The sequence below is a fragment of the Microcebus murinus genome, chromosome 10, assembly GCF_040939455.1.
Source record: "Microcebus murinus isolate Inina chromosome 10, M.murinus_Inina_mat1.0, whole genome shotgun sequence".
Taxonomy (NCBI): domain Eukaryota; kingdom Metazoa; phylum Chordata; class Mammalia; order Primates; family Cheirogaleidae; genus Microcebus; species Microcebus murinus.
This window is the reverse complement of record NC_134113.1, coordinates 8,755,627-8,780,919: the sequence shown is the minus strand read 5'-3', so window position 1 is coordinate 8,780,919 and position 25,293 is coordinate 8,755,627. Positions and strand designations below refer to the sequence as shown.

The following is a 25,293-nucleotide window of genomic DNA, read 5'->3' as shown; positions in this document are numbered from 1 at the left end:
TAGACAAGCATTCTTGTTATATAGCCTGAATATTTTTTCAGGCTTTTTGGTGGTGAAAGCAGCTTACACGGAAATGCAAGGGCAGAGAAAATCATGTCGGCACGAGAAAGTCCTGTGTGGCATTACCCTGTGGTGAAGCAGATCTGTGTCGCCAGGTTGCTAATGGATATTTCGTGCAACTCATAAGGGGGGGAAGTGAGAGAGCCGCAGAGGGCTGGTGAGAAGCAGAGCAGGCACTGGGGCCCGACAACGGGCAGCATCCACGGCCTGGCAGGGTCGGGGCGGGCTGCTGGGGGCGGCTTGGCTGACCCTGGAGGCTGCAGCTTCTCAAGCTGTGTGGCAGGTAGCATTGCAGCCATTTCTAAAGCCCATTGCCAGCAGGAAAACACATTGAATCCATCTGTGAGGTTCTCTGAAGAAGGTCTCTCTCTTCATCTCCCCCAGAGGCCAGAAGCACGGAAATTGCAAGCAGTAGCAAGAAGGCTCCATTGCACTCTTGAATTCAGGCTGTTGCACCTTCCCTCTCTCTCCCCCCACAACTCTCTCTCCCTCTCTCTGAATTGCTGCTACCTGGTTTTTATCGCCATCATATTTTTTTGTTTCCCAGATGCAGTCTGTTGTTTTACAAGCAGGTACAGCTTATAAAACAAGTGGATAAATACTGAATAAACTATATTAGTTCAGGTCTCCTTTTCCCTGGTGGTAATTTTAAAACTTTTCAAAATTAGCCACTAATGGATATAGAGAAACAGGATATAGAGTTCTGTGCGTTTTGATGATCAAACAGAAGAGCGACCCCTGAGGGTGGCATTTTTACCACTCTCTGCTATTAGGGTGTTTCAAGGGAAGAGTTTTCAAAGCCCTGTGATTGGAATGAAAAGAGAACATAACCCACCCCACCCTAAATAAACAGCTGCCCGAGCAGATTTCATTTCACAAATGGAAATGGGAGCAAACAAATTTTTTCCAAGCGATTTCATGAAAAGTGGGCCTGTTTAATTGGGTTTTTTGAGCCAGGATTAATACCATAAGCTGGGAGCTCTGTGATATGCCTGTGTCGCTGGCTCGGCCACACCGCCTGCCTCCTGGGCAAGGCAGAGGAAAGTGCCTCTATTCAGAAGCAATTTTACTTCTGCTTTGGCCACCTCACCGGACATAGCGCCCAGGCCTGAGCTGAGCTACCTGTCATGTTGGGAAGATCTTCCCTAAACCAAGGTCATATCTAGAGCATGCCTTGGATATTTTTTCCTCTCTAATTTATGTAACTTTCTAATATATTTAGCATTTGCCCTCCCCTTGTCTCTGTCCTGCTTATTAAGGTAAATTTGCATAGAAATGGGATCTTGGTTTTCAGGACCGTTCACCTGACACTTGATCCCTTGAGATGACCAGTGTCTACTGTTGATACCATGAGGATGACCCACAAAAGCCAGGTCTCCCTGCAAACTAGAGGCAAGTCCTTAATTAGGAGAAGCCTTGCATGTTAAAGTAATGGGGTGAATGAAATCGGCAAAGGCATTTAGCACTAGCTAAGGAGGGCAGAATACTCCTTCCTCTCAAGCAGGACATCCTAGGTCACAGAAATTTTAATTTGCCTTAGATGGGCAGATCTTGAAGAAAGTGTGCAAAAAGTGTATTTGTGGTGGTGGTGTTTGGAAATCAGTTTTGCCTGGTGATAAAGCTAGGAGAGTTAACTATGACATTTTACTTTGGCTCCTAAGCTATTTTTTGCTTAATATCTACCTTTGGATGGGTAATATTCACCTCTTTGAATTACTTTGGAAGACCAAGCACATGTGGAGGATCAGAGAAATGAGCGCCTTGCAGGTGGCCGTAATCCTCGGGTCTCCAGTGCTGTGTGTGCCCACTGGCAGCACCTTCCTTATTTACCCAAATCCTGTCAACTTGAGCAGAAATTCCCACTGAGAGGACAATTGTAGTCCCAGTTTCCTGGTCTCTGAAAGTCCATTAGGCTTGAGGATCCTGATAAACTAACCCAAAGGGTTTCAGACCTAGAGAAACTTTGAAAAACATAAATGCCAAACAAGAGCTTTCAAGATTGTCCTGAGAGTGAGCTGTCTCAGCAAAGAGTCACGGGGGTTGATAGTCACGGAGACTAAGCGTCCAATTTCAATAAGAAACGTTTATAGGAGATGAGAGGCTCAGAAGAAAACTTGTGTGTTTCAGGCTACCTTTGCTGGGAGAAAAATTCATTCCATAAAGTAACTTTAAAACATAAATACTATTTAGCTTTATCTTGTATAATGCTTTGTATCTATTATCTAATTTAATCTCACAATTTTATTAGCTGAATATTATGATCTCCATTTTACAGATGAGGAAACTGAGACTTCGAGAGTCTTAATTACTTGCCTAAGATTATATAGATATTTACCAAGAGAGCTAGGATTTAAGCTAGCTTTCTTACTATTCCATCCTGACTATCTCCTAAAAAAAAAAAAAAAACACTGTATTTCCTACTCAATGTCAAATGTGGGCTGACTCATTTACCTTTACACAGGTTATGAGGAGGGGGCTAGTATTTTAACTCAATTCAAAACTATTAAAATCAAAGTTTCCAAAGTGTACTTGGTTTACACTCTAATAGTAAAATAAATAATCTGACTAATCAAGTCTCCCAACTCTCAGACCAAAATGCTTTCTGCTCTCAAACCATGCAGAAGGAAGCTGAGTTCCCCAATGGCTAATGCTGTCTAATTCTCTTAAATGATTCAGATGTAAAAGAGGAAATGGCATCTGTCTAATTAACACTGCCTGGTTAAATATAGCTGCCAAGGGATAGACTCGGGACAGTGTTTACAGAATAGTCTTTGCAGCCCCTTGGGCCTCACATTACAGATGATAGCAAGCCTTCCGTCCTTATCAGCTGGAAACAGATGCCCCCAGAAGTGGTGTCAGGCCAGGACCAGCACGGGGAGAAGAAAAGAGAGGGGAGAGGCTGTCGCTGGCTTTCACTTCCTGCTCCTAGCATCTGGGGATTCAGAGAATGATCCTGGGACCCAGATGCTAAGGACTCCAGCAGCTCTTCCGGCAAACACAAGCCACCTCAGCACGCCCGAGTCTTGCTCTCCGGCCTGGGAACAGTCATCCGACCACTCTCCGATGAGCCGCTAAGACTGCAAGGCAGCACCGTGGCTCTGCTGCCCTCCTCCTGGCAGGCAGGCACAATGACCACATTATTTCTCCTCCAGCTTCACGTGACAACATGGAAGCTGTCGCCAAGTTTGATTTCACTGCCTCGGGTGAGGACGAACTGAGCTTTCACACTGGAGATGTCCTGAAGGTAGGTGCCATGGGGCCCCGGGGGAGCAGTAGAGAGTTTGGGTTATTGAGTCTGGCCACCAAAGTAACCTAACAATCATGCCTTTGTCTCCTAAGAACTGCACTCAGTTCCTTTTAAAAAGAGAAGTTCACCTCTAAACAAAGGGTTCCTTCCATGCACCTGTGTGCCAGACACCAGGCCAGGTGATGGAAATGGAGTCGGCATAGGCCGCCATCCTCACCCTGAGAAGCTCGTGGTCTGGACGGGGAAACACATCCATCCAAAGGGCTGTTACAGATGCTGCTCTTGGCTCAGTGCTCAAAGAGCACAGGTGATGGAACAAATGATGCCACCTTGAAAGATGGAGGGTTGCAGGCATGTGTGCAACATGGGCTTTTAACGGAAAGCTCAGAGTTGTGCAAGCGCATGCTGAATTCAGAGAGCACTGCCGGGTCCGCATGGCTGGAACTTAGGAGACGAGGGTGTGGGAAAGGAGCCGGAAGGGATGTGGCTTGACAAAGGCCACGCACACCTGGCCACTCAGGGGCTTCTTAAAACTTGTCTTCAGCCCACACTTCAGTTGTAGTGGCCACTTGCTGAGCTGAAGTGGCCTTGGACTTCTCCCACATTTGACACACCACACTTACAGACTCTTAACCCTTGTTTTTTGCAAAAGAGCACAAGCCCTTCAAGAGGCCATTTGGAATTATGTGAAGCCAATGGCCCCCTGCCTGACCTCAGAGCACCCTTAGGCAGCCCCCTCCCTGGTCCTCAGCAGCCCACATGGCCAGCATGGTCTCACCACCGGGAATCTTGCTTGCCAGAGAGAACCTTCTCAGCATGTGAGAGGGTGACTTGGAAAGTGTCCACTGACCACAAAACACATGGAACGGCTTCTTTTGGAATTCGAACATGCCCAGTGTGTAGCCTTCTAACTGCTCTCAGCTTGCGAGCTCTAGGAATAGTGGTGGCAAAGCGTAGGCCTTCACAAGCTTAAAATATTGTTTGGGCTGCTGACCCAGGAAAAGGCGGCCTTTACTGCTTTGATCTAGCAGCGTCCTGGAGGGACTTGCCGCAGTGAGAAGTTCCTCCCTTCTCTACGGGGTATTGTCACCATGTGATTGTCAACCCCTCTAGAGCATCCTCGGGCCAACTCCCACCCTTATCTTCCATTGCAAGAGAACCTAATATCTTGCTCAAGTTTTCTCTGTTCCCCCAGAAACATTAAAAAAAAAAAAAACCTTTCTTCAACTCTGCTTACCAGCTCCTAATGTCTTCCCTCTTCTTTGTGGCCAATACTGGGAAGAATTCTCTGCACCAGACGCTCTCCACTTCCTCATTTCCCATTCATTCTGCGACTCTCTGGAGTCGACCTTGCACCCCCAACTCTCTCCTGAAGTCCACCAGTGCTCTCCTTAATGTGCCATGCAACGGCCTGGGGGAGCCCCTGCAGCCCGAGGCCTTCCTCACCCTGCCTCCCTGGAAGCTCTTCCCGCCTTGCCTCCCCAGTGCCACCCTCTCTTGGTTCTTCTCCCTTCCTGGGCACTCCCAGGGGGTGTCATTTTTAAATGCCCCGTTTCCTCTCTTTCTGGCTTGAAATATATGAGGGTTCTGCCCTGAGCTTCCTGGTTTTTCTCCTCACTCTGAGCCATCTCACCCCCTGCTCTGGCTTCGACTCTCATTTCTGGGCCAAAGACCCTCGAGTGTGTGGCTCTCGCTCTGGTTCTGACCTCTCTCTCACTCCAGAACCGCGCTGCCGATTGTCTGCCGGATGTTTCCGCACAGATGCCAGCTCCTAACTCGTGAAGTCCAGAAGCACTCAAATCCCCACACCCACCTCGCCCCTACTTCTGCCCAAACTACTCCCCAGCCACGTTCTAAGCACTGGCACGGGTCGCGGGCCAGGCTGCAAGCCTCCGTTCCCATCAGCACCTCCCTTGCCAACGCCCGGTGATCAGTCACCAAGATCGCCTGAGCTCCTCCTGTCGGCCGGGATGTGGCTAAGTGGTCTGCAGCACTATTTCCCCATCTCAGCAGATCTGTGGGCAGGCACTAGTTTTTTCTCCATTTTACAAATGGGGGGTTAAATCACGTGTCCAAAGTCCCACGGCTAGAATGTGACCGAGCCAGGATCCAGACAGAGCTCTGTCTGACTCTGAGCCCTGTACTCGGCTCTGAATATTCTCCTTTCATGGTATCTCTCAAGCAGGTCCCTTCTTCACTAGAAAGGAGAGTGTCACAGTAAAGAGGAGCACAGACTTTGGAGCCAGATAGAACTGAGTTTCGATCCCAGCCTACACACATGCGCGCGCGCGCACACACACACACACACGCACACACATCTCTGAGGATGCAATGCCCCAGCTCACAATGCAGTGCACACACGCCTCTCTCAGGTTCTCCACCATCCATACTCCAAGGGCCCTTCTCTGCACAGGCCTTCGACCACCTCTGCCATGGAACCCTCGCTGACCCTCCCTGCCGCCCACCCTCCGCCCACCCCAGAAACATGAACCCCTCCCTCTTCACCTCTTCCCCAGCATCCAACACACACCTCACTGGTTTCCAGGCACGGATGGCCTTGCCTCCGTGACAGTTGTGTATGGGCGTGCGTGACCCCATGGTCTCACACCTCCTCTTCCAGCCCTCACTGCCGCCCGTACCCGGTGGGCTCCTAACTGCCGGTTTGTGTGTTGACTACTCCACCGGCCACAGCTCTGCAGGGGTGGGGCTGTGTCTGCCTCAGTGTCTAGAACAGTGGTGTCTAGAACTCCCTGATATTTGATGAATGAATGAACTGTCAATTCCTCCCCTGGTGAGCTCCCTGAGAGCAAGACCGTGCTGGATTATTCTGTATCTTCACAGCATCTAACACAATTCACAGCCCAAATAGGTGCCCAGTACTTGTTTTCTTGAATTGCAAAATTGCATTTCTGCATGCTCGTTTAGAATTCCATCCAAAAGCCAACCCCCTCCCTCTCTTCAAGTTCTGTCCAGTTCAGCCGTAGTGATAAAGAGAAAAATGGAGAGGGCTTATTGCCTGAGCCTCCCAGATGTCTGGGGGACGGTGGTCGGTGCCCGTGTCTGGGGCTCCCACATGTGACTGCAATGTCTGCCCTCCCCTCTAGACGGGGGTGACACACCCAGGATCCTCACAATTATTTCCAAAGCCAGCTCTTCACTGCTCCAGCAAATCACTTCCGGGATGTTCTGTCTCTTGTTTGGTCTTTAGTGCTAACGACTCAACAGACTCCTTCATTAGAAAGGCACAAAAAAATATCTGACTAGCTCACCAGCCACCCACCCTGAGCAGTCCCCAAGTTCCTCGGGGCAAAGGCCCGGCTTATTCATCTCCACATTCCCAGCACCTGAGTGCAAACAACAGGTGCTCACTAGATGCTGCATGGAACAGTAAATAAGACAGTAGATGGGAAACTCCTGCCAAATGACTTGATCCCACGTCTCCTGCAAGAGAAATATGTGAAAAGTCAGAAATCAGATTTTTTTCTGTTCATGCCACAAACCTCTGCGGCTGCAGCTACACACGGCAGCAGACCTAACATTTGAATCTGCCTTCGAATTTGCCAGTAGCTTTGAAAAACGTCTCTTGACCCAGTCCATTTCAATCTGCTTGTATAATGCATCTAACTCGCCCACATTTCTTCCTACTAAAACAGCAACCTAAAAGCACTAAGAGTTAATTCTACGTCATTAACTTCTTCAATCCTTCTGCCATGCCTCTAGGAGCTATAATTCTATCCAATTTAAAAATCCTGCCAGCTGTACTTTTGGTCCTTCTCTTCCCACATCTAACTTATTCTCAGGCCGTGTAACCCAGAAAATTATTCTCTCAGGGAACATTGTAAGAATCAGGGTACAGTACATTTAAGTGTAAAACTTCAAGTGTTCGGGCTGAACTCCTCGCAGGTTTGCACGATGGGTACAGGAGATAGGGGGACCGAACAGATGGAGAGATAGACCCGAGGGGCAGGAAGTGCGGGGCCTGGGCCCACAACGGCAGGAGGAAACCGCCTCTCCCCTGCCCCCATACCTGTCTTTACAGAAAATGAGATCTTTTTAAAAACCTCACCTTCTCTACCCCGTCACAAGCCTGTAAATTCACCTCTCAGGAAACACAATCTCCGGCAGAACAGGCAGCAGGTGGTGGAGCGAAATGGCCGGCATTGTGGGATAATCTTTCAGCATCTAGAGGAGGTGGATGAATATGAGCCGTGATTACTAAAATTACAGCTGCTTTCAGGTCAGGGAACAAAGCACAGAGTGTGGCTCTTCCCGCGACAGGCCAGTTTCCAAGTGGCCTCTTCCACCTCATCCCTGCTCACTTTCGCATTTGACACGGGCTACCCTGGCCAGGCGCCACGGTCAGTCCGTGTGTCCTGTCGGGAGAAAGGGACCCTGAAGCCCTGAGTGCAGGAGCGCTGGCTGGAGGGAACTGTCCTCGCGCTCTCTGTGCGGCTGCCGCAGAGTTTCCCGGCTCCTTTGACCTAGATTTTTGGCCTCCCCCTTCCCCCGTGGGCACACACATACCCACACGCCCTCAGTGATACCAACAGTCGCATTTGATGTCAGAAACTATAAAGTTTTCTGTTCTCAGCAATCTCGAACTCAAATATGGGACACACTTTTATTTCTTCAGAACAAATGATTAAATTCAAAACATACACATATAATGCTTTAAAGAAGCTGTAAACCCTTCCATGTCCTTCAGAGCCGCAGTCCTCCCTCATAAGAATATCACATTTGATGGAATTATTTTTTTTTTTTAAAAAAAAAAAAACAGTCTACACTTTCTGAAGGGCTTTCAGGTTCCAGGGCTCATTTGATCCTGGCCACGGCTCCGTGAGGCGCTAGGTGGTTATTATTGTCCCGTGTTTCCAGTGGCTAATTGACTCACCCAAGGTCACACAGCCAGTGAAAAGGACCGAGCTAGAAACCAGGTCTTCCCGCAGCTCTGTCTTCTCTCCACCTTGGGAGTGATGTTAGAAATAGGTCGTCATCGCTTCTCCAGTGCTTAGTTCTCTTTCTTTTCCCATCCTTTTCTTCTGGGAACAGAAACCCAAAGGACCCATGACTTCAACACCACCCACTTTCGGATGATTCCGAAATTTCAAACTCCAGCCCCAGCCTCCCTCCTGGCTGCAGACTCACACAGCCAGCTGCTCCCTGAGCTTTCCTGCTCAGCTGAGAGTTCAACTCAAATCCCCCGAGTGCCGTGGGAAGTCCAGGGGTCTTTCCCCGCCCTGCCCCCTCCTGTGCTTTCTACTTTGTAAGGGCAGCACCACCCACGCAGTCTGCCAAGCCAGAAATCCCTTCTCCCTTAGCTCCCGAGAATAGCCATGACATCCTGCCTGTTGTGTTTCCTGGATCCTCTAAAATCTGTCCTCACCTCTTCCCAGCCCCAGGCCCCATGTCTCTTCCCTGGAGGGCTACACTGGACTCCCCGTTTTCCCTCCCGACTTTGCCCCTCATCTGTCTTCACACTCTGACACAGAACTCTTTCAAGCTCTAATTCTTACTGTTGTTTCCCTGCCTCAAATCTTTCCATGGCTCATAAATTTCAAGATAAATATTCAACCTCTCGCGCCTGGGCCACAAGGCCCTGTGTGCCTGTCTGTCTGGCTTCCCTTGTCTCTTCTTCTGGATCCACAGTCCAAAACCCCAGCCACATAGGCATCAGTTCCCCCCTCGGATCCTAGAAAGAGGAAGTTCCTTTCACTGCCAGGCAGGTCGCTGTCCTCCAAGGAGTCCTTCCTATCCACTTCTGCTCTCCCCTTTCTCATCGTACTTCTACCAGTGCAGAGACTTACGGCTGCAAGAAACAGAAACTAAAAATGGCTTAAACAATAACAAAGCTTTGTAATTTCTCAAAGTCCAGAATCAGGAGGGCTCCCGGGTGGTTAATTCGGTGGCCCAATGACTTTTCCCATCATTCGCTCTGCCATCCTCATTTAGGATTTATTGTTCAACTCTGCTTCCCAGACTATAGAAACATTCTCAGTTGGGGGTGCCAAACATTTGCCTTTTAATGAAAATGAATTTCATTTACTGATATAACGAGAAGCTACAAAGCGTCAAGGCTGGTGAGTAATAGGAGTAATCAAGATAGGTGATAACACATGGGGTCACAGTCAAGGTACGACCGTAGAGTAACCGGACACAACTTTTGGTTTTGTTTCTGATCTGGCTCTGAGAGCAAGATTAAAAAAGGCAACCCAAGTACCTTGAGTTCAATCCAAATGACTGGTGAAACACACTCAGTTACTGTTTCCAACACTGGCCTCACTTGATGTTTAAGTTTTAATCTGCTTGTTTAAAAAATAAAAACAAATTAATTTTTTAAAAGTTCCCTGCTTATCTGGAAGAGAAAAAAAAAACAAACAAAACCACCATGGAGTAGCCATTCTTGCCTTCCCACCATCTGCCCAGAAGAAGAACTTAAGGTGCTAAGATCTGGGACAAACGGATTTCTAAGATAGAAGGAGAAAGGAATCCAGGGAAGTCCTCAAGTGCTGAGTCTGGGAGGCCAAGCCACAGTGGGGTGACTTGAGTGACCCAAGGTGACTTGGGTGGCCCAAGGGGACAGAAATAACTTGGGGTCACGAGAAGCCAGACTCCAAAGATAAGCCCACTGCTCCCCAACCGGGCCTGGGGTAAGTCCTAGGGCAGCTATTTGGTCCCCTTTGGCTTATTTCCCTCTAAGTCCAAAGGGCCTTCTTTCCCCTGCAGCCCCTTTCTCTTGCTTTTTGGTATTATCTCTGCAGTATTTTTGTCCTTCCTTCTCCTCTGTGTAGATTTTAAGTAACCAGGAGGAGTGGTTCAAGGCGGAGCTTGGGAGCCAAGAAGGATATGTGCCTAAGAATTTCATAGACATCCAGTTTCCTGAGTAAGTATTTGCAGCCTGCTGAGACGGGCCCCACCCACACACACTCCTCTCGCTCTTTCAGCAGTCGCTAGAATTACCTGTGCGTACCTAGGCCGCCGTCAAACACGGCTCCTCTGGAGCTCTCGTGCCTCCAGAACCACACATCGAAGGCCAGGGCAAGAGGGAGATTTCGCGTTTTATTTCATTGCCTTTTGAATTTTACACCATGTACATGTATTGCACATTTTAAATGTTAAAAAGTAGGTAAGCTTTTAAATGTTAAAAAGTAACTTACTTTTTAAGTTTATCCACAAGTTTAACTTTTGGATAAACTCAAGTCATCCACAGTGATTGCAATCGCAGGGTTTCCAAGAATTGCAAAGGGGGCGCTATCAGCTACCCCACTTCAAGAGCTGCTACTTCAAGGCACCTCTCCATCACCTCCCAGCCCCACCTTGCAGCTAACCAGGCTCTCCGCCCTTACTCAGGTGGGAGCACGGACACTTTCTGCCTTCCTTAAAGCGCGCTCACCCCAGAGAGAGAAGTCAGTGCGGGGAAGGGGAATTCCCTTCATAAAGAGGAAATGAAAAATTGAGATTGGGTCTCCTGTGTCTTAAGAATTGACCACAAGGGTTAGATAGAAATCTAATCTTGTCTCAGAGCCGGGGTCTAGCCCAAAGAGCAAAAGTTTGTTTGGAAACCAAAGTGGTATTGGTGACTCCAGCGAGTGCGACAGCAGCACTCACGGTGAACCAGTACTGACCACGAGACAGTGGCATGACACTGACCTTGACTGTGCCCTTGATGCTACCAATAATCTGCTAGGAGGCTGCACGGCCCTCCCTGCTCCTCAAACCTCCTGCCTGTCCCCCACCTCACTCTCAGCCCTTGGCTTTGCCTCTAGGTTTTCTGGGACAGTGAAAGCCACCCGAGAAGCTCCCCATCCCCCGCCCCCACCCCTACCACATCCGCCCGCCACCACCCCCCCCTGCAACTGCGCTCAGACTCTGCCTTCCCTGCAGCTGTTTGGAGGGAACTGTGGCTTCTAGCGGAAATTCTCCCCTTTCTTTCCCACATTAGCTTTCTTTCCTTCTCTGCTGGGTCATTCCCGTCAGCAAACAAACATGCTGTAATTTCTCCCAGCTTACCAAAAACAAAACAAAACAAAACCGCTTGATCGCAAATCCCCTTCCAGCTACATTCCATTTCTTCAAAAGAAGGCTGCATTCGCTTTTTCCTACTCCTACTGGTGCCCGACTTTCCTGTCCAGGGGCCACAGGTCCCAGGTCCCGGGTCCCGGGTCCCAGGTCCCAGGTCCCAGGTCCCGTTCTCAGCAGACTTTACCTGGGGCTTTCTGCCTCACATCGAGTCACTGGACACTTTCTCCGCTGGGCTTGGGGACACCCTTCCTCCCAAGGTGGCTCCTCCCCATCTCTCTGCAGGTTCCTCCTCCTCTCCAGTCTCCTTAGGTTCAGAATATCCCCTTCTCAGTGACATCTTTGTTGTCACCATATTTTAAATTACTCTCCCACCCCCACTCCCGGTCCCTCCTCTCTGTTGTCATTTTCTCCACAGCACTCATCATCACATGACACATTTATGTTGTGATTATTTTGTTTATTGCGTGACCCCCCCACCCAACTAGAACGTACGTTCCCCGAGAGCTGGGTGCTTGTCTCTTGTGCTCGTCACTGTGTCCCCGGTGCCCAGAGAGGCACGATAGTAGACGGTCAATCAAGCTGTTAAGTGAATGAATGAAAAGCTTTGGAATGATACTCAACCCCTGGCCACTCATGTCTGATATATAGTATGTGGAAATTTTTGCAAACCTTGAAAGAAGCCACTTATCAAATTCCAGTTGGAGGGAAAATGTTTATTTTTTAAATTCCCCTAACCGCCCGTTGCCTCTTCTAAAATATTTCCTTTGCGGGACGGCTACTGCGGAGTGCATCCCATTCCTCTTCCCATCTCACTTATCTTCCTGCACGTGGCGATCCTGTGGCGGTCACTTGCTCAGCCTGTAGGGCTGTGCGCCAAATACCCTGGCAGGAACCGTAGGCCACCAGGAACCCCCGCTTTCACCCCCCTCAAAGCACAACCAACCTTCCCCTGCAGTCCCAGGTCTGGAATAAGTACATCTTTCCTGCTACCCTTGTCTCAGAATCCATGTTCCCAAATTCTAGAAAGCACAGGGAATTACTCACCAAGAAACCCAAAGCCTAGGCCTGTTGGGCATTTATCTTAAAGGGACATGAATACTAGCCTTCTGGTGGCAGCAATTAGAGCAGCCACCTTGAAGCAATGCGACACAGTCCCACCTTTGGCCACTGAGTGATTGCAAACACTCATTTTGCTTGTCTGTGGTTGAAAGAGGTTTCTGGCCTCCCGCCCTGAGCCTGCAGCCACTGTTTGCCTTGCCCTGTGTAAGCGTTTGACTTTTTCATGCACACCGCCCCGTGTGCAGCAATATTTCCAGAAGCTGCCACCCTGACTGCGCTCCTGGAAGAGCAGTTTCTCCTCTGTTGTTTTGTTTGTTTGCACAGTAAAGATTATTTTCCATCCTGGATTTTTGGGGGAGGGCCCAGCTGCTGTGTAGACACTGCTCTCCGGCTGCTGCCAGCCCCACTCATCTCGACAAGTGTATGCAGGGCTCCCGGGTGCCTCAGAGCCCCTGCCGGGCACACGGAGCAAAGCACGCCAGCCCAGGTGGCAAGACCCCCCAGGAGGGTAACTCTCCTTTCATGCCCTGGGGAGGAGTGGCCACTCTCGGCCCAGTGGCCACTGCCAGCACCCGAAGCTGCCCCTTCCCTCCCTGTGCCCCTCTGTCCCTGCAGCCCTTCTCTGCCCCTCCTGCAGCTGCGGCTGCTCCCCCAGTGAGCCACTCCCACACTGCCCCATTTTGGTGCAGTGGCACATTTCCACGATTCAGGTTTTCCCAGCCGGAGAGTGACTTCTCCCGGAGGGAAGGAACAAAGAGAGTGAATCAAGGGGAACTCACTTGCCTTTCCTGAGAACTGCCCAGAGCATTGGTTTGGTTTTTAAAAGCGCCTGGGCCCTCTTTGGTCTCTCTCTGCTCTCTACGGAACAGAGTCCCCACCGCTCTCCCTTTGGGTCACCTGTTCTCCGTGTCTCCTTCCTGCCCCGCACGTGTCTCACCCAGATCCTCTTCTTTTATCTTGCCCAACAGATGGTTTCACGAAGGCCTCTCGCGGCACCAGGCGGAGAACTTACTCATGGGCAAGGAGGTTGGCTTCTTCATCATCCGGGCCAGCCAGAGCTCCCCAGGGGACTTCTCCATCTCTGTCAGGTACTGGCCACTCCCAGCACCGCCCTGGCCCTTCTCAGCTGTGACTGCCCAAACTACTGAGGCCATGTGGTGACCTCGGAACGTGACCCAGCGATCGGAAGCGTGGCAGCCAAGGGGACCGAGGATGGCAGCATCTAACAACGGTGCTGCCATCCCCTTCCGTCCCAGAAGGCGCATACCTAACTCTCTAGGACATTGGTTTGTGTTCAGAATTATTTGTGCGTTCATCAGCCGTCCCCCTTAGCCCAGACGCTTCTGGAAGGGCAGGAATTTTCTCCACTTCATCTCTGTGCCTTTAACAGTGCCTGGCACAGAGTGAGTGAGTGCGGGAGGAAGGAGGGGCGGGAGAAGGAAGGAGAACTGCCACTTGTCCACACCCGCATGGGGGCTTGAATCTGAAGCTTTTCTTTTGCAACTGATGTGTGTCTGAAGAAGGGTAAGAGAAAAATCGAATCCCCTGCCCTTGCTGTAGGATATACAGGGGAGGAAAGGGGGTGAGACCCTTCCTCCCCAGCGTAGGGGTCGAAGCCCACACTCCCCAAAGACAGTTTAACAAGAGAAAAGCATCGTGAATTTATTGAATCAAAGCTTTGTGTGATTAAGGGAGCCTTCAAAAACGAAGACCCAAAGACTCCAGAAAAACTGTCAATCCTTGCGCTTAGTTGTGATAAAGGACGGGGCAGCCGTGTAGAAACCTGACTGGACAGAGAGGGTGTGATCTGATGGGAGCGACTGGGCGAGGAAGCCCAGCAGGGCCCGTCGGTTCAGATTCCTCTCGGCCTGCCTGTGGCATTCCTCGCTCCTGGGTACAGGGCAGGACCCCGCTGGAACAAGGGCCCTGGGACGTGCTATCAGACAAGGTAGGTCAGAGAATGTCTTTACGGCCAGCTCTCGCACAGAAAGGGAGAGAGAGTGACGGTTATATGGCCTGCTTTGGAGGGGGTTCTGGTGTCTACGATCAGCCTTGGGGAAGACGAATGCTGGTTTCTGTGACTCGCAGGGCAGGAGAAGTCAGAGGGAGACTCTGCTTCTGAGGCTGCTTCTGAGGCCTTCCCGTCTCCTTTGGTTCAAAGGACTCAGCATGACAAGGGGTATCATTTTCTAAGCCCCAACACACACAGATATAGTCATAGGCAGCCCAACACAAAGAAAGGCTACCTTGGCACAGTACAATACAGCAAAAGTGAAAACAGCACAGCCAACGAGGGCCACGGGCTGGGGGCTGTCGCGGCGAAATCTCTCTCATGTGCAGCACCTGGGAGGAAGTGACTCAGGCCAGGCATAGACATTACACAGCCCCAGACTCGGAAGCCCCAAGTCTGAGCGCTCGGCATGTGGCCAGCACGCTGGGGATTGCAAGTCACGCCTTCAATTTGGTCACCACATGTGAAAGTACCAGAAATGATGCTGCTATCGGATTGGGAGGACGCAGGACAACCTGCACCTCATGGTCCATAAAAACCTCATGGTCGGGCTAATTTACAGGAAGTGCTGATCTGGATTATTCAATATATGAAAGGCATGCAGCTTTACTCGTTTTAAGAACAGAAATCAGTGGCCACTTTGCTATTTAGAAAGAATGCATATTTGTGAATGTTTTAAAGGATAACAGGTAGGAAGGACTTACAAATAACAGGGCAACCATTGGCTGCTCACGTGCTTCCAAGGTGCTTGAAACTCGCTTGGTCTCTTTAGTGTTGCCCTTGCAAACTTGCTTAAACTCTCAGTTTTCCCTAATGGAAATTTTCTTTTTCACGGGTTGGGTGATGGTAAACTTTAGCTCAGGCCAATATTGATGTATCACAAATTCTGAACTTGTTAGGTCTTCGAAATTTTGCTGTCTTAATATATCTATAATATAAGTCAAACTTACTTCCTAAGCCCCCTCTCCAGCCCACCCCCACCATAAACTGGACCAAGTAAATTGTTAGATTGAAAGGCATCTCTTGGTGTCTTTGGTTTGCATGAAGAGCACTCTGGCTTTTTCAGGTAGGAATTGTGGTTTATATCTCCTTTATTAGAGTGAATTCTACAAAACAGTCAGCCTTGACTTCTGCAAAGTCTTCCCTGATATTGAGGCGATGCACCGTCTTGTTGCGGCGATGATTACCATACTCACTGTCACATCTTCTGCAGAAATGTAGTATTGTATACTCCAAAGCAAAATCATTTTTATTTATTTGCACATCTATTTTCTGTCATGGGCACAGAGAATTAAGAGCTAACTGTAGCCCTACAACTTAGCATTTGGTAAGCATCTAAAACACTAGAACTTGGAGTCTAGAGTCCTGAGTTACATCCTTTTCTTGTCCCTCTTACGACTCGAGGCAGTGGTCAGGCTGTTTTCCCTCCATAGACCAAGATGACCAATGGAAACCCTGACATTCGACCTAGCAACTTACAAAAGGGAAATGGATAATGTTTCACACTCTAAGTTCTTTGACGATGAAGTGATGGATGAATAATTGTAATATCACAAGACAATTTCCTCCTCCTCACCCAGACTATGAGTTGAGCCATGGAACCTTAGAGTGAAGAAAGTATCTGTTAGTGGCCAAAAGCAAAAGGGAAAACCATGCAGTGAATGCAATGTTTTAATTACTACCCCAGATCAATCAAGCAAGAGGTTACTGCACAACCTTTAGCCTCACCCAGCTATGAGTATAGCCCAACACGTAGGATGAGACTGAGGGTCAGAATTTCTGTCCCTTTCTGAACACAGATCCCTAAATCCATCCCTAAAAACCTCCACTTACCTTCAGGGGTATCTTTATTCTCTAAGACCCTTTAAATTCTTGACCTTTTTTTCTGCTAGATCAGGCAATTGGTATCATTAGTGCCAGTTTATTTCTAGATAGAAATGTATGTCTGTTTGAAAAATAAACTTGATATCCAAAAGAGAATGATTTGGCAATGGAGTAATACTGGTCTAATAGCAAAGGCTGAGCCAACTCTTCCCAGATGGATAAAATCCAATTTCTCCAGCCCTGGTATGAATGTGCCCCATCACTTGTAAGTCCAGGCTGGTATCAAAAGGTGCTAATCAAAAACAAAATAGCATGTTTACATGGTGTGACAAGCTCACTGGACTGGAATCAGAGACCCAAGGTCCCTGCCCCAATCCTGCCACTCTCTCACTGTGACCTTGACCAACCCCTGCACCTCTCTGGGTCTCAGCATCCTCATCTGTAAAATGGAGAAGTAAGACTACCCAGTCTCCAAGATCCTTTCCAATAAAACTCTACGATTCCATACAATGCTTTCCCCCCCAAATTCAAAATACTTTTTAACCTTATTTATGCAAAATGTAAACCAAGATCAAGAAATCCTCATTATGTATAAACATTATGAATAAACATGACAGTTTTATTAGGGAAGCAAGTAGCTTCTTACCTGCCAGTGCTAGTTTATGGTTGTAGTTTAAAGGAGACGGTTCAAAGTATTTCTAACAGAAAGATAATGGGGCTTGAAAAACCCCCTCTGCTGCTGAGTCCTTAACACCTGCGGTCCCCCAACCCCTGGGCCTTGGACCAGTACCAGGAACGGGGCCACACAGCAGGAGGTGAGCGGTGATGAGTGAGCAAAGCCCCACACGCACCCACAGCCGTTCCCGTTGCTCCCATCCCTGCCCGAGCCCCGCCCCCCCCTCAGATCAGCATTGGCATGAGACCCTCATAGGAGCGTAAACCCCTCTGCAAACAGCGTGCCCAAGGGATCCAGATTGCACCTCCCCATCAGAATCCCCATCAGAGTCCAACGCCTGATGATCTGAGGTGGAGCCAAAGTGGTGATGTGCCCTCCCCAACCCCTGATCGATGGAAAAAACTGTCTTCCATGAAACTGGTCCCTGGTGTCAAAAAGATTGGGGACCACTGCTTAACACAGTACAGGACTTGGGTGTTGCCATGTTTCAAATGAACATTGTGAAAAGGACTTTGATCTCTTAGTCTTTAAGGCACTGGAACATTTCTTTCCTGTGAAAGGTTGGTTCCAGTGTTCAGGACAGATTCCAGCTTATCTGATTACCTTGGGCTGATATAAAAATCTAGTGTAGCCTGTGTCCTAAGTGGTCTGTCCTACAAACCTCCCACCAAAGCTTGGCTGGGCCAGCCCACCTGCCCAGTGATGAGTGATCCAGGTCCACGTTTCCTGCCCAGACAGAACTCCACCATCTCTAGATGCAAGCAGCCTGGAGCGGGGGCCATCGTCACCATGTAACATGCAATCTGGGTTTGCCTTGGTCTCCAGGCACGAGGATGACGTTCAGCACTTCAAGGTCATGCGAGACAACAAGGGCAATTACTTCCTGTGGACTGAGAAGTTCCCATCCCTAAATAAGCTGGTGGACTACTACAGGACGACATCCATCTCCAAACAGAAGCAGATCTTCCTGAGGGACAGAACCCGAGAAGATCAGGTATGCTCCAGGTCCCGATCAACCCCAATCTAGAGATTTAGGCAGCTCGAGTTTCCATGTGAACCACCAAGAAAATGCATCTGATGGGCAGATCCTCTGAGCATCCTGAAAGCAGAGTAACTCTGAAGTCCGATCGCAGTTTAAACCCCAGCTTAACATGTCCTAGCTATGTGACTTTGGAAAGTCCTCCCATCCTCAGTTTCCTCATCCATAAAATGGGGGTAATGGTGATATCTACCTCGCAGGGTGGTTGTGAAGGTTGGAGAAGATAATACATTCTCATCCCTTCCATCATTCCTGATCACTCAACAAATATTAGCTCTTGGCGGGGCGTGGTGGCTCACGCCTGTAATCCTAGCACTCTGGGAGGCTGAGGCGGGAGAATGGCTCAAGGTCAGGAGTACGAAACCAGCCTGTCTCTACTAAAAATAGAAAGAAACTAATTGGCCAACTAAAAATATATAAAAAAAATTAGCCAGGCATGGTGGTGCAGCATGGTAGTCCCAGCTACTCGGGAGGCCGAGGCAGAAGGATTGCTTGAGCCCAGGAGTTTGAGGTTGCTGTGAGCTAGGCTGATGCCACAGCACTCTAGCCCAGGCAACAGAGTGAGACTCTGTCTCAAAAAAACCCAAATATTAGCTCCTGGTGTGGATGCCATTGTCTTGTTATTCATAGACATTGCTATATCCTAGTTTTCAGCCTAGCCTGGGGGTTGACCAAGGATGAAGGAATCGGGGGGCTATAGACAGGAATGTTAGGGAGCAGCCCAGAGTCCAGAACTAAAGCAGCAGGTGGAGTTTTGTGATGCGATTGGGGCAGGAGTGGGGGGGGGGCATGGGAAAAGAAAACTGTGCCTGGAATTCTTGCTCTTGGAACTGTTTGGATCAGAGACTATTGTTTTACTAGAAAATGCATCAGACAGACCTGGCATTGAATCCTGATTTAATCACTCAACTACCTCTATTACCTAGGCATGTTAAGAAACCTTCCTGAGTATCAGTTTTCTCATCTGTAGAATGGAGAGAAGAATAATACCTCCCTCACTGGGCCATTGTGAGGATTAAATGAGATAATATAGCTAAGCATGGCCACAGAGCCTGGCCCATAGTTTGCACTAAAGAAATGTTAACTTGCCTCCTATAAATAAATACACACACACACATACAAACACGCAATTTATAACTATTTTCCAAAGGAAATAGCATGGTTATGAGAGACAGGTATTATAAGAATAAGCATTCACAAGAATAGTTGAAATCCTAGGGACAGGTTATTTGAAAAGGCACCAGGACTGCGCAAGCAACACGTGCTTTGGGGAAGGACAGAAAACCCTGCCTTTCAAGCCCTTGGTTGCTTTTAAGCCTGAGAAGTTACTGTCCAAGGAGAAAACGGTGTCCCTGCCAAGTGCACACAAAAGTTCAGAAAGGAAAACAAAGGTTAACCAAGATCATGTGAATTATTTTAACCAGGAAACAGAGAGATTAACTTACTAGGATGTGTGTTCAGAGATAAGAGAGGCAATATAAAATTGCATAAACTGGATTAAATGAGTTAATATTTGTAAGTGCTTAGAACAGTGCCTGGAATATACTAAGCCCATGGGCCCTGTGTAATTGTTTGTCAAAAATAACAATAAAGTATTTCTGATGCCTGAGGTTGTTATAACATTAAGCAGAAAGGCCTTGCTCCTTCCCAGCATGCCCAGCAGCAGGCCTGGTTTCCATGGTGCCATGGGAGCGTTGCTGTTTGGGTCTCTGTCACCAGGCTATAAATGACAGTTCAAAATCATGCAAAGTCAACAGCAGAGCTTATCTGGAGGGTAGAATGCCCAGCAGAGTGGCAACATGTGATAAGAAGAGGTGGCATTGTGTCAGTAAAATGGAACATTTAAGCTTGATTACACAGAAAAACACACAAGCCCACTAGGAATGGATTAATGGGTACTGCGTGGAAAGTGTGTCTGTGAACCAGACACCTGAACTCCTAACGCTGGGAGAATCTGAGAACGGAGAGGCCACTTTTGGGAATGCGAAGGTCTGAACCATCCATTCTCTTTAAGGTGAATGAGAGCCATGGTGAGCAAAGTCCAGGAGCAACTGCAGGGGGCGGGTAGGGCCAGAAGATCCAGGAAGCATCTCTGTTCTCTCTCCCAGGGTCGCCGAGGCAACAGCCTGGACCGGAGGCCCCAGGGAGGCCCCCACCTCAGTGGGGCGGTGGGAGAGGAAATGCGGCCCTCCATGAACCGCAAGCTGTCGGACCACCCGCCGGCCCTGCCCCCGCAGCACCAGCAGCCCCAGCAGGCGCCCCTCCAGTGCACCCTGGCGCTGCAGCCGCCCCAGCAGCGCTACCTGCAGCACCCCCACTTTCACCAGGTATCAGTGGGCACGAGAGGGTGGGAAGGAGGACCTGCCCTCCCCCAGGCCTGGCCGAGGCTCCTCAGGTCTCACAGAGTCAGCGAAGAAGATCCTGGGCTCCCCACGTGGCAGAAATATGGAAACTGCTCTTGGCAAAGAAGCCTCTGCGAACTGAATGGCTCCCTGCCTGAATACACACACACACACACACACACACACACACACACACACACTCTCTCTCTCTCTCTCTCTCTCTCTCTCTCTCTCTCTCTCTCTCTCTCTCTCTCTCTCTCTCTCACCCTGAGGACTCAGTGAGCAATTGCTCCATTTTCCTACCTGCACAATCCTAAATCTATTCCTGCCCCTTAACCCATCTGGATGTCGAGATCCACAGGAAGAAAGGATTAATGCCTGCCGTGGAGCCTTGCTTATTTATTTATTTATTTATCCTCCACCTTGGTCCAGATGGGATTTCAGGCGGCCTACCGAGAGGGACAATACAGACAGATAACATCGTTCCTACATTCCTTAGCAGGGCACACAAAGGCCATTGTGAGCTGCCGCATCTATTTCCCCAGCCTCACCTCCTGCCCCCACCCCCTACTCCCCAGCAAACACACACTGGGGACCCTGCATAACCTTTAGTTACCTGAATGGTCCATTTCACTTTCTCTCATGCCTCTGCAGCTGCTTACGTGCTGATCCCTCTGCCTCGAGTGCCCTTCCCTGGCCAGTCCTGCTCCTCTTTTAAGCTGGAGTGCAAGCACCACCTCTTCTAGGAAGCCTTCTCTGACTTACCCCGGCAGACTTAGACGCTCTTCTCCCTGCTCACCTACCACTTACACGTGCACGGTGCCACCTCTGAACAGAAGCGCCCCAAAGCCAGGGACCTTCTCTTTGAAGCTTTATGTCCCTAGTGCCTGGACGGAGGGTCGCAGCCTGCTAAATATTTCTTGGTTGAATAAGTGAAACCCGCATTTGCCTTCTTTGCCTTCAGAGTCTAAGGCCCCGTGGTCCTCCTTCCCCCTCCCCGTCATCGAGGGTCTACTGCCATCGTCAGCGAGCAGCAAGTATCCCTGGGATACTGGCTGTGCGGATGGCATCCGAGCAGGAGCCTGGGGAGCCTGGCAGCGGGGTGACGGGTCCTCTGCTGCCTCTGTTTCTAGGAGCGCCGTGGAGGCAGCCTCGACATAAACGACGGGCACTGTGGCACCGGCCTGGGCAGCGAAATGAACGCGGCCCTCATGCACCGCAGGCACACGGACCCGGTGCAGCTGCAAGCGGCAGGGGTAGGTGCACTGTCCCTCTCCAGGTGCCCCGGGGGAAGACTGAGGGACTGAGTTCAATGGAGGAGGCAGGGCAGGAGAGACCTGAACGGCACAGAGCTCAAACTCGCAGGGAGGCACCCGGATCGTGGCGGTGTGGGGAGGTCTGGGTGAGCCCATCCCAGCAGCCCCATGCAGTCTGCTGCTCCCAGTCTGGCCATCGGGCCTTCCCTGCTGTCACCGTTCTTGGCTCTGGTCTTTGTCATCTTTGTGGCAGTTCTTTATTGCTGCCTTTATCACCACGGTCCATCTTCACATGTGACTCTGTCGCACTAACACGGGGGGACATTATTCTGGGCGTGTTGCCATTCAGTTTGTCACCTGAAGACATGAAAACACCATCTTCTGATGTGCAGAGAGTAATTCCCAAGGGCTCTCTAGGGGCCTTGGACAATAGCATCTCTGTCGATAACAGTCCCGAGGCCCATGCTCAGGGCTGTGTCTCCTATGGGCTTTCGGTTGCAGCAGGTCAGCCCCGGGCTCTGGGAGGATGCGGCCTCGGCCAGGAGCCAGCAGACCCTCCGCTGCGAGGAGAGCTCGGCCGGCCCGGCTCAGCTGAGCTCCCTGTGCTTCCCCCACAGCGCGTGCGGTGGGCTCGGGCTCTCTACGACTTCGAGGCCCTGGAGGATGACGAGCTGGGATTCCACAGCGGAGAGGTGGTCGAGGTGCTAGATAGCTCCAACCCGTCCTGGTGGACCGGCCGACTGCACAACAAACTGGGCCTCTTCCCTGCCAACTATGTGGCACCCATGACGCGGTGAGCCCTTCAGGGGCCAGAGACTTTTTGTCTGAAGCTTCCCACAAGAGAGGGGACAAGGAAAAAAGGCTGGACTGCATGACTACATATACATACATAGGTCTATGTATGCCTATGTACACACACAATGTTTTATAATAGTAATTTATTGGCAACTGGGTTGGCTAATTAGTTGAAATGAACAGGAGCTTGGGTGGAGAATGATATTCATACTTGTTTGTCTGTTCCCCCTGGGGTGTGCGGAAGGCAGTGGGGGGAGGGAGTTGCAGGGAAATGAAATGGAAATTCCCCTGTCCTTGAGCTCACACCGCTTCCTCCTTGCCTTGGGTATTTTCACGGAGAGCAGCTAAGCCGAGACCACACCCGGCGTTGGACGCAGAGCAGCAGGGTGGAGTCGGGCTTGATGGGGCAGGCTCTGGCTCACCTGCAAGCTCCGCTGCCCTGGAGGGTGTGCAGGGCGGCTCTGCTGCTGCTCTCCAGGGGCGGGCACTGCTGCTTTGAGAGCCGAGGTGCCGACCCAGCGCCGCAGGCAGCGGAGCAAGTCTGCGCTGGGAGCAGGCTGGGGCGGCGCAGTGCTGGAGACAGCCTGGGCAGGGCCAGCCTCCTAGTCGATGCGCCGAGGCTTTCATGTCCCTCAAATGAATGTTCCCTGCGGCTGACAGGAGAGAGTGTCTCCAACACGGAGAAGTGGATGCGCTGTGAGGAGCCCGGCACTGGGAAATCGAGGGGCTTGCACAGCCCCCCAGTGGCTACTCAGATGCAAGCTCCGCTCCCCCAGCTGCGAGCAAAGTAGCATCCTAGATTCTGCAAAGTGCTGGGGAAGCCCGCCGAGAATGCCAAAGTTTAGAGTCATTGTTTGATGGTTGCGAGGGTGTGTTTTCAGGGCTCTGTTTGTTTTCCCTCTTGATTTTCTGTGAGTGGAAGAGGCCCTGCCCAGTGGCACGGAGAGAAGCCCACTTAACAAGAGCATCGGCTATTGATTGATGGATTGAACAGGGCCCGGGCGGAAAGCTGGCTTTGAAATGAGCATCATGTTTGAGCTGACCCACTGCTGGCCTCCCCCCGAGAGCTGCACCTGGGGAGAAGAGCCGTCCCACCACCACTGTCCCTCCTGGTCACCTCAAACCAGAATCCTGTGTCCTAGGGCTCCCAGCCTGGCTGGGGAGAAGAGACACTGCAGAGGAAGGTCAGGGCCTTAGTGGAGCCTACAAGCAAACGCGTCTGCACAGAGGGCACCTAGAGGGAGTGTGTGTGTGCGCGTGTGTGTGCACGCGTGTGTGTGTGCACATGTGTGTGGGTGGGTGTGACCTCTGCGTGCATGCATGTGTATGCACGTGTGCTGAGACGGGAAAGAAAGGGTTGGAGTGAAAGGGTTGGTGAGGGAGCCTGGGTGGGGTGTTCTCTTCCCCAGCCCTTCCCGCTCTGAGGAGAGACTGGGGAGCAGCCATTGTTGAAGGTGATAAGAGAAGAAGAATGAGTTTCTGACTCAGAAGTAACTGCCAGTGTCGAATAAGCTGTGTCCCTTGTGACTCTGAATCTATGGTCCTCTGATCCCCGTGTTCCCTTTAGAGAAGGAGCGGGGGACAGGGCCCCTGGCGGGGTGCTGGGAGGGAAAAGACAATGGTCTGGGAGAGGCGGGAGCGGAGCAGGAGTGAGGTGCATCTGCAGCCTTGGGAGTGAACACAGGAGAGGAACAGCGGGACAGCTCGGAGGGAGGAACGGAACGGGAGCCAGAGGTGAAGTGGGCCAGCGGGAGTGCAGGGTGACAGCCAGTGGCAGGCAGAGCGCAGGAGTGGGGCGGGCAGGTGGGCAAAGGAGAATCTGCAGCCATGGAAGGAAGGCAGGGAGCAAAGAAGCAGGAGAATGAAAAGCACAAGGAGAAAGAGCAAAGGCCGAGGCGACCTCATAAGCTATTCGGGGCTGGGCACCGTGAACTGGGATAGTAAATGAAAGCCAAAAGCCATGTTTGATTTCACAGTATCTACAAACCGTACGCTTTAAGCAACCCACAAATCTCATCCGCTTGTCTGACCCGGAGGGAGGACCAGCCCCAGTCAGACAAAGGGACATGATTCAACTCTGGACTAGATTTTGTGCCTTGAAACACTTCTCAAGAAAGCAGAAATAAAACAGGTGTCCTTGTTTTGCTGGGCTGTGTGTGGTATCTCTGTTGCACGCCCCTCGGGTGGGGGAGGGGGCTGGAGGCGTGGGGGGGGGCAGGGGTCACCGGCCTGGAAGGGGTGGGCTGACCACGCGGGCGTTGTTAGCAGCAGTTTCGGAAGCCCCGGAACTGTGTGTTCTGTTCTAGCAAAGGCTACTATGGGAGTGTGTGGGAGTATTTTTATCGAGACACTAAAACTGCCTTGCCCTGCTCATCAGCGTGTCTCAATGCAGAAGGAAGCAATACAGTCACCCAGACCACCCATGGAGAACGTGGGCTCTAGGGCACCTGGATAAGAGGGTGAGGACTAAACTGTCCACGTGGAGGGAGAGGGGGAGGTCACACTCCTCAGCCCCTGGTGCTGCCCAGGGGAGCAACTTGCCGGGTGCCCCCCGAACCCCACTTTCTCCCTGGCAGCATTTCAGCGCCTCTCACCAGCCCTACAACCAGCAGCCAACACATTGTCCCTGCGTTTGCCTGCAATGCTCTACGTGACTTGGCAGCAGGCAACTTCCAGAGAAAAGCCAGTTCCTGTTGGACCAGTTGGGTTTTCCTGGCCGCCTGCTGGGGCACACTGCATTTCAAATGTCTGCACCTGCCACTGCCCTCCCACTTTTCGGTGGCCTGAGGGCGATCTAAGGTGATGCTGCTCAAAATTTAAAGTGCCTATGAATTGCCTGGAATTGCCTGGAGATGGAGACCGTGTTAAAATGCAGATTCCAATTCAGTCCTGAATTTCTAACAGGCTACCAGGTGCTCTTGTGGGGTCCACACTCTCGGTAGCAAGGGCAAGGAACTTAGCAGTA

The 25,293-nt window shown here is 50.6% G+C and overlaps 1 protein-coding gene across 1 annotated transcript in view; it reads left to right on the top strand.

Annotated features, from left to right (window-relative positions):
* The window catches only part of GRAP2 (GRB2 related adaptor protein 2), a 61,495-nt gene extending 37,022 nt beyond the window's left edge, over positions 1-24,473 (top strand). The window contains exons 2-8 of the mRNA XM_012741874.3: positions 3,213-3,304; positions 10,096-10,187; positions 13,354-13,473; positions 17,722-17,890; positions 20,044-20,262; positions 21,411-21,533; positions 22,151-24,473. Coding sequence (XP_012597328.2) covers positions 3,227-3,304; positions 10,096-10,187; positions 13,354-13,473; positions 17,722-17,890; positions 20,044-20,262; positions 21,411-21,533; positions 22,151-22,330 — 981 coding nt within the window. The 5' untranslated portion in view covers positions 3,213-3,226 and the 3' untranslated portion in view covers positions 22,331-24,473. The remainder of the gene's footprint in view (positions 1-3,212; positions 3,305-10,095; positions 10,188-13,353; positions 13,474-17,721; positions 17,891-20,043; positions 20,263-21,410; positions 21,534-22,150) is intronic.
* The last annotated feature ends 820 nt before the right edge of the window (positions 24,474-25,293 follow it).